Genomic DNA, 17,907 nt, shown 5'->3' with positions numbered 1-17,907 from the left:
ACTATTTACGGCGGGGAGCAGACAGAGTCAGCCGAAACAAAGTTAACCTCTGTGAGTTCGACCTGCACAGAGATCTACCAGAATCCTAAGAGTGAGAAATTTTGTGCCAAGATATTACCTATGGATGTGTATTACAAGGATAAATCTGACTTGAACCTCCGTGAAACGAAACCATTGATCGTCCCTTGACGACATCTTATAGCAAAATTATTAGTCCGACACTACCATGACAAGATCAAACATCAAGGTCTCCACTTCACAGATGATGTAGATCCGCAGGATTCTGGATCGTTGGAGCGAAACGCCTGATCTCGTCTATTATTCACAGATGTGTGACATGTCGCAAACTAAGAGGTAAAACCGAGTGTCAAATCATGTCTGATTTGCCAGAGAACCGCCACCTCCGTTTACTAACGTTGGAATAGACACATTTGGACAATGGACAATTGTTTCACGTACAACCCGTGGTGGATACACTAACTCAGAACGTTGGGCAATTCTGTTCACATCCTTATTGACAAGAGCTGTTCACATCGAACTCATCGAGGAAATGAGCTCTTCAGCCTTTATAAACGCCGTCGGACGATTCACAGCTATTAGAGGCCAAGTTAAGATCTTCCGATCCGACCGTGGAACAAACTTTATTGGTGCAATCAATGACTTGAAAATCGACTCAATCAACGTTGAGGACGGACCCTTCAAGAACTTTTTGTACAGTTCTGGTACAACATGGGTCTTTAATCCGCCGCATTCGTCCCACAATGGTGGATTCTGGGATAGAATGGTTGGTATCGCCAGGAGAATACTTGATTATATGCTTTTAAATGCCGACGGAAGGAGCTTAACGCATGACGTGCTCACGTTAATGGCAGAAGTTTCAGCAATAGTGAACTTCAGACCTCTGGTATCGGTTTCGACAGGTCCAGAGAATCCGTTGAACTTAACTCGAACTATGTTATTGACACCAAAGATCGATTACATCTTCACTTCAGATCAGCTTTGGGAATTCGACAAACGGGATCTATGTCTAGCCGAATGGAGACGTGTACAGGCTCTGGTCAGTGTTTTCTGGTCCCGTTAGGGGAAAGAGTACCTGCCGTTACTACAACAACGACGAAAATGGACCGAAGATCGCCGTGGTTTTATCGAAGGAGACGTCATTCTTCTAAAGGACAAAAACCTTTGCCGTACGCAGCCAGTGGCCCATATGAATCATAGTAAACTCATTTAAAATTTCCGACGAACATGTCCGGAAAACAGAAGTACGAAGAAGTACGAATAATCGTAAATGGAAAAGCCACCATCTACACACGACCAATCGTGGACATGATTCTTCTCCTCGAGAACGACTTACTAGACACAAAGTGCAGCTACTGTGATAAGACATTTTCATCTAAATGGCTCCCATGTGGACCACAGTATCATGCCTTCTTTTACTATATTTAGATGAAAATGTCTTGTCACAGTAGCTGCTCTTTGTGTCTAGTATGATGTCATGTACCAGCTTTACATGGAAGTTCAGCTTTGGACGTTGAAAATATGATTTATCACACTGCAGACAATGGTGGCGTGTTTTATCCGTCTGAAACATAGATTAAAGTCTTACATGCACGTGGGAAAAACATAGTCAATCATAAAGCTAAACCACTTATATTTACGATGTAGCCATTTCCATTGTCAATTTATATTTATTATAAACTTCACTAAAACTATGCAAGTTACTGGCCTTTCTTTGAAGTGATTGTTGCAATTTTTTTTATTGAAATTAAAGCGCATTTTTTCAGCATTCATCAATGATAAACCCCAGTTTGGGTAAAGTTATCATCATATATAATCAATACGTTTAGATTGGGATATTCATTAGCTTTCGATAAGATAGGTTTGCACTTCCCCTCAAGCATTCATGATGTCCTCAATCAGAACCGATCCCCTCACGCATGAAATAATGAAAATTGGCAAATTTTAGATTTAATACGACGTCTATCAACTTCTGACAACGCGTAAGCCGCCCAAAACGACATTCAGTCCCGTGGACAGAAAAAAAACGAAATTTGAACTTGCAGGTCTGTTAATAGAAACACCTCAAAATTTTAATGTCACTTTTTTCGGCTATTTCTCGTGGGACGATTGATTTTACGGGAGTTTAACCCCATGCACAACAGTAAACGATACACGTGTCTCTTCATGAAAGCATCCACCGCAGCATAGCATTCCCCGATTTGAAATATTTTATCAGTTGAGTTAGAAAATTACGATTTTAGAAATGTACATGCCTTGCGAAGCGGTGACAATGACTCCACTCAAGCATAACCGGAAATCCTCTCCCGGTTTTCATTGCAGAACCGATTGTTCTGCTTGTGTAGATTACCAGCCGTGTACTGCACTTCTAAAGAAATTGAGGCATAAGGGGTGTGGGGATGACAAGATAAGATCAGATATTTTTATTAACCAATCATGGTGGCCAAAATTTGAGCTGTAATATCAAATAAATTCTTACAAAAAAGTACAGTAAATTATTAGAATGATTAGATTGATTAAAGTACATTTAAACAAAAAAAATGTATACATATTTAAACAAATCAACATAAAAACAATGTCATTGACAACTATTATACATTAATTTAGTCTTTTGGAAGCCACTGCACCAACGGAAATTTATAAACACCCTACATAGATGGAATCAGGACAACTCGTACCAAAGACAAATCGGACAATCTCTGACCATTTCAAATGCAACTCGGACCCGTTTAAAACACTGTTCAGACCAATGGCGCTTCTAGACTTTTACGTTTCATAAGATTTTTTTTTTTCGTCTAGATTTGACTGAAGTTGATTGATACATATACATGTATAATTTTGAAATTAAATCGAACATTTAAAAGTATAAACATTCAAGAATTTCATTAAAATATTAATAAAACCCTTAGGTTATCTTTTAAAGAAGACGGATGTCTGTGAACCTAATTTTAGAATTTATTCAAGTTAAAACATTTTTAAGCGATGAATTTTTTTCATGATTCTTTAGAAATAAAATTTTCATATGAGCTGCGTCGTATAGAAATCGACCTTATGCAAGTGCACGTATATATATACATGTATAGACTTTGATTGATTTTGGAATAATCAAATACGAAATAAAAGATGAATTTTGGTCTGTTTTGTAGGGTTCTTATATCAAATCAATTTTCAAACAGTTAAAGATTTTGCATAGAGATGTTTTCAACTAAAAAAAGCTTCAATAGATGTATTAATATTCATTTGCATAAGGTCGATTTCTATCTGACGCAGCTCATATGTTATCAAATAAAATTATATTACATCATTCCTGACTTCAATCCTCTTTTCTTGTGTATTTGAATAGTCACAGATATCAATTGGATCTGAATCTTAATCAATGACATGAAACATCATATATAACGAGGTATTTTTTTTTTTTTACAGAATAAATTATAAGCTGATATAAAAAAAATCGCCAACTCGTTATTTACTACATATATACTAGTATTAAACATTTGTGTTGATCAGCATATAAGGTGAGAATTAAAAGAAAACAATGTCTAAATATTATTCATTTTACTTTGTCAATAAGACAGATGAAATGAACAAAAAACATTAAATATGACTATTTTGCAATTACAGAAAACTATTTCAATCAGAGCTCTTATCAAGCCTTTTCCATCCTCCTTTGCAGACTGTACTTTTACAGCAAAGTTAAATTTAATTTGGGCCTCTTAGAAATTATACAAAATGAAATGAACATATGGCTTTTTAACGGGAGCTTGGGATGAAGTTTTAGACGTTTTTATAGCGAAATGTCATTTGTTCTAAGTAAGTCCCGATGTAGTGTCCCTTTGAAGTAGAAGTTCGATTGAATCAGTATCAAAACTCAGAGGCGGATTTGGGTGGGGGTTTTTGCTGAGGGATGGGGTGCTCCTTATGGGAGGGTGTAGATAGAAAATAATGGGCAAAAAATAAAGAATAGAGAATAATGGGGGTGCTTAAATATAAAGAAAATTGTGTAAATATAAAGAATAAGGTAAAAAAAAATCAGATTACAGAAATAAATGATTAACAAAATAATACTGAAATTGTGCGTTTTCTGCACATAAAATTTATTATTGGTAATAGACTGGTACTGTAAATCATTTGGTATGAAATGTCGAAATGATCTTAATCGGTCCATTGATCTTAGCCATGACAATTCTATACCTTCGTAGGCATCGATATTTTCCCTCCGAAAACACGATCTTGCACAATTTAAAAAATCTCGAAGTATCATTTCGTCCGCTGTGCAGACAAAATTATTCCCACAATCCTTCTCCTGCATTGTGTCAGCAATGATATAAATAAAACAGCTTGTAACAAAGTTCAGACCACAGGATAACCATTGATAACAAAAAGTGCTGGATAAAAGGGAATTGCAGAGTATCTGATCGTATCTGTACATGTAGAAGTCGTATAAAGCATATAATTTGACATTATATACCCAATATAGGATGTTATCTATGGCATGTTATTGGTTGCAAAAATTTTATATTTTTCATTTAAATGCAATATTTTTTATTAAATTGATATATTTCTTCATTTAAATGCAATATTTTTTTATTTGAATGGTATATTTTTTCATTTAAATGGTATATTTTTTCATTTAAATGCAATATTTTTTATTCAATTGGTATAATTTGTCATTCAAATGCAATATTTTTTATTCAATTGGTATAGTAGTTTTTTATTTATATGCGTCAGAATATCGCCCCTCAAACTAAATCTGGCGTTCGTGCGAGTCCTTCACTGGCTGTTAAAATCTTCTGGTCCTAACTATTATTTCTATTGCAAAATTTCGATGGTCAAAACATTCGGACCACAACTTTTCAAAAACTTTCATTGTATATGGATCTATATGCAAGTTTATCCCCGGCTTAGTATATTCTAGGAGTTTGATTGGTTAACGCACGTCGTTACAAAACCCATAGCCCCTAGGTGTTGCTAACCCATATCCCCGGACGTTGCTACCCATTACATCGGGGAATTTCACGCGCATTTTCCTTAGTTCCAGGGTTGTTCCTTATGAAATATCGAATTCTGTAGATTTTCCATGATGTCTGTATAATTAAATACTTAATCCACTAACGATTTTATCTTATTATATCGATTATTTGCACTCATTTTAGTAAATGCATCACTATGCAGCCACATTGTCAATGAATGGTACTACTGACCTAGCTATGGAAATGACCCACGTTGACGTCACACCGTTAAATCATTAGAGATTTGTATCTAATTATATTATATACTGTGTCACAAAATAAAGTTACTTGTATACCCCCCCTTTCACAATTTTTACAATTGAAAAGTAAATCAATTAAAAGTCATGAAGAAAAAATATGAACTACTGTGGGGCTTGAAAAAAAAATTCTATTTAAGGGATTCGGAGATGAGAACAGTAAAATAGGCTCAGCAACGAATCATAAATGTAAAATGATATGCGGTATAAGACATGAGAGCACATATTATAGATAGTCCAAAATATGAAGTTCACGCCTTCATATACAGTGTACGTCCTATGTCATAGGACTATTGTTGTAATAAGAGTTAGTAACTGGTTCCAATTTATCCCGAATTGTCTTTATTAAAGAATTAGTTCCGGAGTATCACAGCTCAGGTCTCTTCTTGTGAGTCTCTGTGAGCTGGTTCTGCTGTCGTAATTAGGTGATTTTTTTTCTACATGTAGCAAATAAGAGGGGACTTAGTCCAAATAATTATAACGTCCTGGAAGGCTTTTTATTCTTTTTTATGTTTGCCTTCCTGCAATGTCTCTGAGCATCAAAAAAAGTAAAAAATGATTAGCATCAGAGAACGTCATGATTACATGTATCTGGACTTAGAGGGGGGAAGGGGGCTAGCTATGTATTTTTTTATTATTTCAATGTGTAGACTGTAGGGGAGTTTCTTCAGAAAGGGTTTTCATTGGAGGCGTTTTTGCCATGCACGCAGGTATCTGTTTCTATCCATGAACAGGTTGTGTGTCAAATTAATTATTATTCCTTGTCACTCGCATTTTTTGCTCGACCTGGCCATTATTGGCATTAACAGCCAGTGCACGAACTCGCACGAACGCCAGATTTAGTTAGAGGGGTGATATTCCGACGCGTTTTTTTAATTCTTGGTCACTCATATTTAGGAAGAAAGGGAGAAATCCAAACAATTACCGACCAATCACAAACGTTGTTGCAAATTTGACCTTCAAGTCAAAGAATTTCCCATAATGCAATCATTGCGTATAAATAAAAAAAACTACTATACCAATTGAATACAAAATATTGCATTTGAATGACAAATTATACCATTTGAATAAAAAATATTGCATTTAAATGAAAAAATATACCATTTAAATGAAAAATTATACCATTTGAATAAAAAATATTGCATTTAAATGAAGAAATATACCATTTAAATAAACAAAATATTGCATTTAAATGAAGAAATATACCAATTAGATAAAAAATATTGCATTTAAATGAAAAATATCAAATTTTTGCAACCAATAACATGCCATAGTTATCACTAAGTCTTGTATTGAAGTCTAATTCAGGTCTCTAGTTATTAAAGTTAATTTGTCCCTTGTTTCTTGTTTGCCATTGTTCCTTTTAACTGTCCCCTGGTTTCTGGTTTCCCTTTTTCTTGATTTAATATTTAACATCAATTGCTTATGACGGACTCTTTTTCAATGTTATAAAATGATATGAAAGAAAGACTGCTGACCCTTCCGGTGCACCTGAGATCACCTCGGTTTTGGTTAGGTTTTATATTTAAGGCACAATTCGAGGAGTACACACAAGCAACCATCACTTCAGTAGGTAGCACCAGTGTAGCATTGTAAGCACGTGCTTACAAATTATTTCATAAAACATTTTTTTTCAATACAAATTTTACTGAAATTGTTCAGCTTCTTGGTGCTTGGGGGATGCCCCCTTCCAATGCCCCTGCTTACAATTTATTTTCAAGTGGGAACTTATAGAGCTACACATATGTTTATGCATAGACTTTTTACACGTCCAACTCCTAACGTTGTCTTGCCGATGGGTCTGTCCTTTAAAAAACATTGACCCGCATCAGAAACTAATTTTGATTTTGATTTAAGAAATGCCGAATATCTTAAAGACTAGACGGGACACTTAACTCACAAACCCTATTTACCATACAAAAAAAACAACAAAAAAAACTGATGATCATTTCAAATTTCGATTTTGAAAGCTGAGCTGAAAATAATCTGTGATCTAAATTTTTTTCCGGGTTTTGAAAGAAAGATTATAGATGCCACCACTGCATCAAGTGTGTTACGATATTTCTCCACTCGAGACAGTAAAATTTTAATATTTAAAGCGCGAGGCTTTCCGAACTTTTTAAATAATTTTAATTTAACTGCTGAGAGTGGAGAAATATCGTAATACACGAGTAATAGTGGTGGAATCTGTTTCCCTAATGATTTTTAGACAATATTTAAACAAAGTTTATCCGTCCTTTTCAAAGATTTGCCGAAAGTAGTGATTTTTATATGTGACGTCATCAGGCATGGTTGCATTTTTTCATGACGTCACAATAGGAAATTCAGAAGAAAGGTTGGGATTTATTTTGGGGTTTATTGTCGTAACAACTTTTGTAAAAAACGACTATTTTTCTGTTTGCAGGCAATAACTTGAGTATGCGTGTATGGCTCTCTATCAAATTTTAGCACAAGGTCCCATACCAAATTAGGAAGGTTGGGATTTATCATAGTACAAAATGTAGCTGTTTAGGAATTAGGGGCAAAAAGGGTCTAACAAAAACAATTATTTTTCTGGTTCACAGACAATAACTTGAGTATAAGTGTATGGATCTCTATCAAATTGTAGCACAAGGTTCCCTACCACAATAGGAAGGTTGGGATTTATTTTGGGCTTATTGTCGTAGCTGTTTAGTAATTAGGAGCCAAAAACAAGCCTTTTTCATGTTTAAGGACAAAAATTTGTGTTTAAGAGTATGGATCACTATGAAATTTTACCACAAGGTTCCATACTTCAAAAGGAAAGTTGGGATGATTTTGGGGGTCATGGTCCAAACCGTTTAATATATAATGACCGAAAAGGGGCCAACAAACTAGGATTTTCTGGTTTCTGGACAATAATTTGAATATAAGTCTATGGATTGCTATTTAATTGTGCCACAAGGTGTTATATCATGCAATAAAGTTTGGGATTGATTTTAGGGGTTATGACCCTAACGGTTTAGTTAAAAGGTACCAAAAATAATTCTTTTGTAATACTTTGTATAATTTTTTTTTAGTAATTTCAATTGGGTTTAATTCAAAGTCTTGTATTCTTGGTGTTCTTCGATATGCTGAATCTGATTGGATATTTAGAATTTGGATGTTGGGTCTGTTTTTGAATTGATCCATATTAAGGTCCAAAGTATCCAAAATTAAACTAAGTTTGATTTTAACAAAAATTGAATTATTGGGATTCTTTGATATGATGAATCTAAGCATATAATTAGATTTTTGATTTCGGGCACAGTTTTCAAGTTGGTTCAAATTGGGGTCCAAATTAAACTTTGTTTGATTGTAACAAAAATTGAATATATTGGATTCTTTGATATGCTGAATTAAAAAAATTTTAAATTATGGATTCTGTGTCCTGTTATCAAATTGGTACACATTGAGGTCCAGTGGATCCAAAATTAAACTTTGTTGGATTTCTTCAAAAATTTAATTCTTCGGGTTCTTTGATATGCTGATTCCATCCATGTATTTAGAACTTGAATATTTGACCATAATTGGTAAATGTCCAATTTGAAATTATTTAAGTACTTAGACCACATTTATTCTGTGTCATAAACTACGGTATATGAAGTATTTAATCAGAATCCAAATCACAGCTGTATATTGCACAATAAATCGAATTTTTAGTTGAGTCATAGTTAAATATAGATATAGCATCATATTCTAATTACTGTCTATTATTAGATATTTTGAAAAGAGGTAAGTTTTATAGATTTTTTTTAAAATACTGTTTTAATGATGAATGATATTTTTTAAATTGTTTTTTTTTTTTACTTTTTTGGTAAATTTTTTGAAGAAGGTTTGTTGTTATTCTGTATAAATTAATTTTCAGAATGTTAAATTATCATCGGAAGCGAACACCTTTAAAAACTAAAGAATAAAATCTTCTAAATAATGGAAAATAGGAAGGTATGTATATTGTTAAATGTCATCTCTAATCCAATTCTTGTTTAACCATTATTTTTCACTTGCAATTGATATGCAAGCTTAAGGATGTACACCTCTGAGGAGCAAAACATTTCTAGAATTAAACTTTTTTTCTTAACCTGATTTTTGGGGATTATATGACTGTAAAAAAATAATTGGTGAAGAAAAAATCATATGGTGGTGCACTTCTTTTTTTGCTACGGCCCTTTGAAAGTACCAAATTTTGATGATTTTCCCATTTTCATCAATTTTTACCTATTTTTGGGCTATTAACGTGAAAAAAATCAAAGTTCCACAAGTAAACTTTTTTTCATACTTTCAATAAAGATGAAGTGGACCAATCTGAATAAATTTAACATAAAAAAACTATAGGTAGGTGTTAATATAAGAAAGTTTTGTCATATTTTGATGCTTTTTTGTGTCAAATTAACCATGCTGTCAATTTTGTAAATTTGTGATTTTTCTCTGTTTTTAGAACAAAATGCATATTATTTCAACTTCTTTGTTATAAATGATTAAAAAAATACATAACTTAGAAATTTGAAAAGAAAAAAGTGATATGGGATGTACATGTTTCTGGTAAAATCATTTCTTGTACCCCTCACCCATTTTCTCAAAATTTTGGCTAAAAAGACTTGACTTGATTGGTAAGAAAATTTGAAAAATTGATTACTCAAAAACTACTCATTGTAAATACACAATTTTTTCACAGTGTTATGTTTGATTATAATATTTTTTAAATTCATTGATATTTTCCACTTGTATCACATGTATTGGAAATAATTCCAGAACGAGATTTCAACGAGACTGTAACGTCAGAAGAATACATCCTTAAAAATGCTTTTTGTCCATTTTGGTCATGATTTTACGTTTTGAAATGTTGGAAGCAAAGACAAAAACAACTGTATACGTTGATATTAATTTTGCTTTGTTACAGGGAAGGACTAGTGATCAGAGATATATGTTCAGTGCAACAAAGAAACTCTTATTAAAGTTAATTTATATAAACTATATATTTACCCGTAGGCAGTGCATATGTCAATGAAATGATTAAATCGCTTAGATAGTTTGGATGTCGACATATACCCCACCATCCAGAAACAAGTAGGTTCTTTCCAGTTGACGTAGGAATTACTTCATAATCTGAAAAGAAAACATAAGAACAGCATAGAAATATATTATTTACAATATACAAAATGATCTTGCTATTTTCAAAAAGTTTTAAGTAAAGTAATTATTTTCTCGAGAGTAAACATTCGGAAACTCCATCAGCCCAACGTCATTCACGGACACAGGTACAGTATTCGACAATCTATAAAACTAGAAGCTTTTTGAGAAATCTATTGAAAACCATTGTTGGATCAATCGATTGTTTTCGGATTTTTACGGTAGGTTGCACTCTATATATATATATATCAGTTATTCTACTCAATATATCATTATTCCTATGGCTATATATAGAATATCTGTCAACTATTCGTGTGGGTATAATAGGGATCCATTCTTCTTGTTCTTTTTTTCTTTTAATTTATAGTTCGTATAATATTTAATGAATTTGTTAGCTTTACATGCATGCTCATAATGTTATTATTGTATATATACTTGTATTGTAATATGGAGAAGACTTCATAAGTATGATTTACTTGTGTCTCATCCATTTTGCTGATATTTAGCAAATAAAATATGTTTAAACTATAGAAGTAAAGGATTATGATCGTTATGATCGTTATGATCGAATAATAGTCATCAAGTCAATCAACTTATTCTCTTTCTGTTAATGTACAATATCGTAGCAATCGTTTTCAATTTCTAACAATCGAATAACAGTTGAGTTGATCTTTCGATCGACTGTTTATTGCTTTCAAAGCACACGATCTTATCAATCCTATGCAATCGTTGATATTGAATGACAGTTGATCAATTCAATCTACTGGTTATTTTTCTTTCGAGGCTTACGTATTCAATCGTAACATTCAAATAGTAGTTCCGTAATTCAATCAAAAGGTTATCTTGATTTCTAGGCTCACGATCGCATCTATCGTTTTGAATCGGTTTAATCACTTATGATTGATAAATTCAATCAACTCTTTCTCTATCAAGCGAGACTCATGATATAGGAACGACCACATTCAACTGTTACGATCGAATAAGAGTTGATAAGTTCAATCAATTGACTCTCTTGCTTCCGAACCTCGAGAATATAACGATCGTTTTCAATCGTAGCATCAAATAAGAGTTGATCAATTCAACCAACTGGTTGAACCAGTCTGGTTCTTTTGCTTTCAAGAATCACAATCGTATCGATCCTATTCAATCATGACGATTTAAAAACAATTGACTTATTCAATCCACTTTTTTTTCTATCGGGCTCATTATCGTACTGATCGTATTCAATTGGTTCGACCAAACAGAATTAGTTAAAAAAAATCAATTGGTTCTTTTGCTTTCAAGTCTCACGATCATATCGAACGTTTTCAATCACAGTTGATCAATCCAACTAACTGTTGTCTTATGTTCAAGGCTCGCATATTAACTCGCAACGATCAAACAGAAGGTCATTAAATCAATCATTGTCTTATCTTGCTTTCAAGGTCCACGATCGTATCTATAGCATCCAATCGTTTCCATCTATAAACAATTGATAGAATGCAAGCCATTCAGATCGTAACAATCTTTCAAGGTTCATGATCGTGATCGTAAAGATTGTATTCCATTGTTACGATCGAAATGGAGTTGATAAATTCATTCAACTGACATGTTTACTTCTAAAACTCAAAATTGTCACGATCGTTTTCAATCGTAGCATCGATTGACAATTGACTAATTCAATCGACTGGTTCTCTTGCTTTCAAGGCTCATGATCATATTGAACGTTTTTTATCGTTACAATAGACAAAACATCCATCAAATCAATCAACTCTTTCTCTGGTTTTAGAGGCTCATGCTGGTAACCAACATTCCATTTCTTACGATTGAATAGGAATTTTAATCAATACAATCAAATCATTCTCTTTCTTTTCATATCGATCGTATTATACCTCAGCAATTGATTACTTCCAGTACTCACGTTTGTATCAATCTTTTTAGATACATGTAGTTAGTATTAAAAAAAAAGAGTTGAATCAACTGATTTTCTTTCTTTTAGATGCCAGCGATCATATCCATCGTATTCAATCGTTACAACCAACTGTTTCTCTTGCTTTCAAGGCATACGATCGTATTCAAACGTTTCGGTCATCAAACTCCTTATTCAGTTAAGACATACTAGTAGTAGGGTAATAAATGTTTTTCTCGTATCGTTTAACACAGGTTAAATGATTGCAGAAAATAACAAGGAAGTGTTTAATTTTCATAAGTTATACATTATCAGTACGTGTTACAATGTGGTTCTTTAAAGACTAACGATCTGATGGATCGTATGTAGTCGTTAGACTAAAACCCAACTGGTTATTATGCTTTCAAGGCACATAACCCCGTATCATTAAGATCGACTAAGAGTTGATTAAATCAATCAACTATTTCTTTTGATTTCAAGGCTCATCATCGCAAACAAAGTTTTCAATCGTAACGATCGGTTAAAAAGCAAATTGCTTGTTTTTGAATCCTAAACATTTATTTCACTTGTATTATATCGTTATGTGATGATTTATCGGAATAAATACTGTTTATACTAACGATCGGTTATGAGTTAATCAATTCAATCACTGTTTTTATACGACCGCAAAAAAAATTGCGGTCGTATATTGGTATGACGTTGGCGTCGTCGTCGTCGTCGTCGTCGTCGTCCGGTGTCGTCGTCGTCCGAAGACACATTGGTTTTCGCACAATAACTTTAGTTTAACTGAATGGATCTCTATGAAATTTTACCATAAGGTTCAATACCACAAAAGGAAGGTTGGGATTGATTTTGGGGGTTATGGTACCAACAGTTAAGGAATTAGGGGCCAAAAATAAGCATTTTTGTAACTTCCAGACAATAACTTGTGTGTTAGTGTATGGATCTCTCTGACATTGTACCACAAGGTTCCATATCACAAAGGGAATGCTGGGATTGATTTTGGGGGTAATTGCCTCAAAATTTTTGGAATTAGGGCCAAAAAAGGGGAAAAAACTAGCATTTTTCTAGTTTCATGACAATAACTTGTGTGTTAGTGTATGGATCTTTCTGAAATTGTACTACAAGGTTTCATATCACAAAGGGAAAGCTGGAATTGAGTTTGGGGGTAATTGCAACGTTTAGGTATAAGGGGCCAAAAAAGGGTAAAAAATAAGCATTTTTTTTTTTTTTTTTTTTTTTAAATTCTATATTATTTTATTTGAAATGTTCATTCGTTAGAGATACATAAAGTACCGATACCTTCTCCCTGTCTCGTTAACGTTAGTATATAGCATTTCATAAGGTTAGTACTTGTTAGTACACAACATGCAGTTTTGCTAATAAATAAGGTGTAACAGAATAAAAAGAAATTACTATGATATATTATAAATCTTAGTTAAGAAGATAAATTAATTTTTTCTGCAACCAAATCGTAGAAGTTTTTATATTTGCCTTGTTTATTTGTCAATATTTCGTAATGTTGGAGAATTTCACTTTTAAAAATTACAAACACATTAATTTGTTTTGTTTTCTGCTCGGATATGTAATACACTTTATATATAGTAAAAAGTATGATTGTTAGAAAATCGTTGATATTGTAATAATTTGTATTGTTTATCTTATATCCATACAAAAGTGATGCAAGTGATATTATATGATGTCCTATTTTAAGTTTGTCTAGTATTAGTTTTATTTGATCCCAAAATGATTTTAGATATTTGCATGTCAGAAAGTAATGATCATAATCTTCAATGACATTACATATATTACATAGAGGAGTTTTAGTTATTTTCCAAGAGAAAAGTAATTGTTTGGTTGGTAAAATGTAATGTAGAAATTTCCATCTTAACATTCTCAATTTGTTATCTTGGATATAGTTAAAGATGAAGTACAGCATTTGTTCTCTTTTCCTTGTATTGTTATCTAAATTTAGAATTCTGTCCCATTTTTGAAATCCTATTGCTTTCTCATAATATCTATTTAAAAGCGAGATGTAGATATCTTTCGAGGAAAATATTTTTATTGGTACCATTTTTCCTTCTCTATCTTTGAATTTAAATTCGGAGTCGGTAGCAACTTTTGTTTTGATTGACTCTTCTTTTATGAGCTCTTGTAACCACTGTTTTGGTATTGCTTTCATCAATTTAGTATATTCCGAAAACCAATTATCATGGCAAGATAGTTTATCTAAAATCTTATTTTGATTAATTTTTCCTTTATCATCAATAATTATTTTATTATGTCATTTACAAATAAAATTTTGCTGTTTATCCAATTTTTGAAAATAAGACATTTACCATTTAATTTGATATGCTTATTGCCCCATATTAGTTGCTGTCTGATATGCTTATATGTTAGTCGATTTGATTCTTTTTCAGATTTTGAGTTTATCCATGATATAATTATTTTTAAGTAAAATTCTGGAACAATTTATTTTAGTTTATTGATTAGATTAATATTGTTAAAGTCCATTTTAAATATAAGGAATTCTTGTCCAAACTTGTCTAAGTAAAATTTTGGTAAGACTTTCCAATTGGGTGATGAGTCTTCATTATCAATGAGTCTTTTTATCCAATTAATATTTATGGATTCTATATATTTATCTATGTCTACCATTTTAAGCCCGCCGGCAAGATAATTTTTACTTATTATAGCTCTTTTAACTTTTTCTGGTTTATTATTCCATATAAAACTATATATTATTTTTTTTAAATTTTGCGAGATATTCTTTATCAATTTCTGTTACTGATACAACATAGGTTATATTTGGTAGGATTAGTGATTTAACAAGAGTTATTTTACCTAACATAGTTAATTTTCTTTTATTCCAATCTTTAATTATTTTTTCCGATTTTTCGTATTGTCTTTGCAAGTTTAATTTTTTACACTCATTTTTATTAAGTCCAAAATATATTCCTAATACTTTTATCGGTTCTTGTGTCCACATAATGTTTTCAACTTTATCTTTACAGGATTTTAAATTTCCGAGCCATATCCCCTCTGTTTTATTTCGATTAAGCTTTAGGCCTGAAAGTGATCCGAAAATTTCGATAGTGTTCAAAGTTAATGAAACTTCTTGTTTTGAATTTAAAAATAAAGTGGTGTCATCTGCAAGCTGGCTTAACTTTAGAGTATGGGTTTTATTATCTAGTTTGATTTGAAAACCTTTAAATTTTTTATCTTGTCTTAATCTACAGGCTAAAATTTCTAGTAAAGCATTTTTCTAGTTTCCAGACAATAACTTGTGTTCAAGTTTATGGATCTCTCTGAAATTGTACTGCAAGGTACCATACTACAAAGGGAAGGCTGGGATTGATTTTGGGGGTAATTGCCTCAAAATATTAGGAATTAAGAGCCAAAAAGTGGCAAAAAACAAGTATTTTTCTAGTTTCAGGACAATAACTTGTCTGTAAGTGTATGGATCTTTATGAAATTGTACCACAAGGATCAATAACACAAAGGGAAAGCTGAGTTTGAGTTTGGGGGTAATTGCCTTAAACGTTTAGGAATTTGGGGCCAAAAGGGGCCAAAAAACAAGCATTTTTACAGTTTCCAGACAATAACTTCAAGTGTATGGATCTCTCTGAAATTGTACAGCAAGGTACCATACCACAAAGGGAAGGCTGGGATTGAGTTTGGGGGTGATGAATCATAAGGGGGTTCAAAAAATTGGGGGGTTTCCCTATTTTTCCTTTTTTTTTCTTTAAAATTTTCCATTTTAAGTTGGTTATTTTTTATTTATATATAAAAGCAAATAATAATGATATGGTTTGATTTCATCAAAAATTGAAATATTGGGGTTCTTTGGTATGCTGAATCTAACCGTGTATTTAGATTCTTAATTTTTGGTCCCGTTTTCAAATTGGTCTACATTAAGGTCCAAAGGGTCCAAAATTAAACTTAATTTGATTTTGGAACAAAAATTGAATTCTTGGGGTTCTTTGATATGCTGAATCTAACCGTGTATGTATTTAGATTTTGGATATTGGACCATAATAGGTAAATTAAAAAAAATTAAGTTCTTAGACCACATTCATTCTGTGTCAGAAACCTATGCTGTGTAAAATATTTAATCACAATCCAAATTCAGAGCTGTATCAAGCTTGAATGTTGTGTCCATACTTGCCCCAACTGTTCAGGGTTCGACCTCTGCGGTCGTATCAAGCTGCGCATTTTATTCTTGCTTACAAGGATCACAATTTGAATCTATTGTATTCAATCATCATGGTCGAATTAACGTTTCTCAATTGATATAACTGGTTTTCCTATTCACAAGTTCTCAAATTTATTAATTAATTTAATTAAGAAATAAGAGATGGCATCATTTTTTTTACGAGAGTTTGTCCCGATTTACATTATTTGAGTAACATAATAAGGAGGTTTTAATGTTCGTAAGTAATGCTTTATTCCCACTATCACGACGCGCGGATTGGTTGAAATCGTTGTCTTTATCGTGAACTTATCGCGGTGATCCTATCAGATCTTGGGTTCAGTCGTGGCAATCGTGTTAATCGTAGAAAATCTTTGAACGGATCAACACGATCAAAAGTTAATCGGAATCATCGTGTCAGATCGTATCGCATCGTAACAAAATGTGACAGATCATATCTAATCGTGTTTCCTTATTTTACGATCCGTTTACGAGTGGTTCTACGTTCCCGTTACGTGGGTTTCACAAAGGCATCGTAAAGGACTACTAAGTTGATCGCAAGTGTACTGTGTATCATCGTAAGTGTATCGTAAAACGGAACTCTAGCTGTAAACAGGAGGTGTGAATCGTAGTTTATTTACATCGGAATATGGCACACTCTTCTTTCACAGATCGACGAGTCGAGCATGCCGATGAGCGCGGACGTGAAAATGTTTTGCCAAATTGGTTTCATGGATAGATATTGTTATCCTTACATCTTATATTTTATGTTTTGAATTATATTTTTTTGTTGAGGAAAGTTTCTGCAGATATTTTCAGGTTTGTTTGATACATTAGTAGTTTCCATGTGAGAAACTATCAGACCAATCTATTTGATGTCTGAGGGTTTTAGCTGTTGTTCCTCTGATGGATCGGTAGTTTCTTTCCGAGATGCTTTATTGTATAGGATTTTCGGCTATCCTCTACCAGGAATACAGCTGGGCATTTAGCGGTATCGGTTTGGAATCCAAGTATGTCCTTTCAGGTTTCTCGTTCGTTGCCTTGGCATTTGTGCGGCATCCGGGGTGACCTTATCCTTTATTTTGTATATAATTGTTTTTATATTTTGAATTTTTATATTTGTGAGGACGAGCGAATCAGGTGAGTGGGTGTGTTCGTATGTTTTCATTTGTAGACGAAACACAAGCCTTGTATCTTTGATGGGTTACTTCCTTTGATATTCAACAATACTTATTTCTTTGTATCGGAAATTTGAAATAATAGGAGAGTGACGAGACTTGTTTATATCTGATCAAAGGATTAAACGAATTTTTTAACAATTATTTGATAATGTCTAAAGTTATTATAGTACTGCAATTTTAGAGGAGATATGATTGATTGATTGATTGCTGTTTTCTGAACGTACAGTGGCAAATA

At 32.7% G+C, this 17,907-nt stretch overlaps 1 protein-coding gene across 2 annotated transcripts in view; it reads right to left on the bottom strand.

Annotated features, from left to right (window-relative positions):
* Positions 1 to 17,907, bottom strand: part of LOC127714248 (delta(14)-sterol reductase TM7SF2-like) — a 46,843-nt gene that overhangs the window by 11,238 nt on the left and 17,698 nt on the right. For both annotated transcript variants that reach the window (XM_052220300.1, XM_052220301.1), the window contains exon 6: positions 10,265 to 10,387. In XM_052220300.1, the coding sequence (XP_052076260.1) occupies positions 10,265 to 10,387 (123 nt within the window). The remainder of the gene's footprint in view (positions 1 to 10,264; positions 10,388 to 17,907) is intronic.

The sequence above is a fragment of the Mytilus californianus genome, unplaced genomic scaffold, assembly GCF_021869535.1.
Source record: "Mytilus californianus isolate M0D057914Y unplaced genomic scaffold, xbMytCali1.0.p SCAF_9, whole genome shotgun sequence".
NCBI classification, from domain to species: Eukaryota; Metazoa; Mollusca; class Bivalvia; order Mytilida; family Mytilidae; genus Mytilus; species Mytilus californianus.
This window is presented reverse-complemented; position numbering and strand designations above follow the sequence as displayed.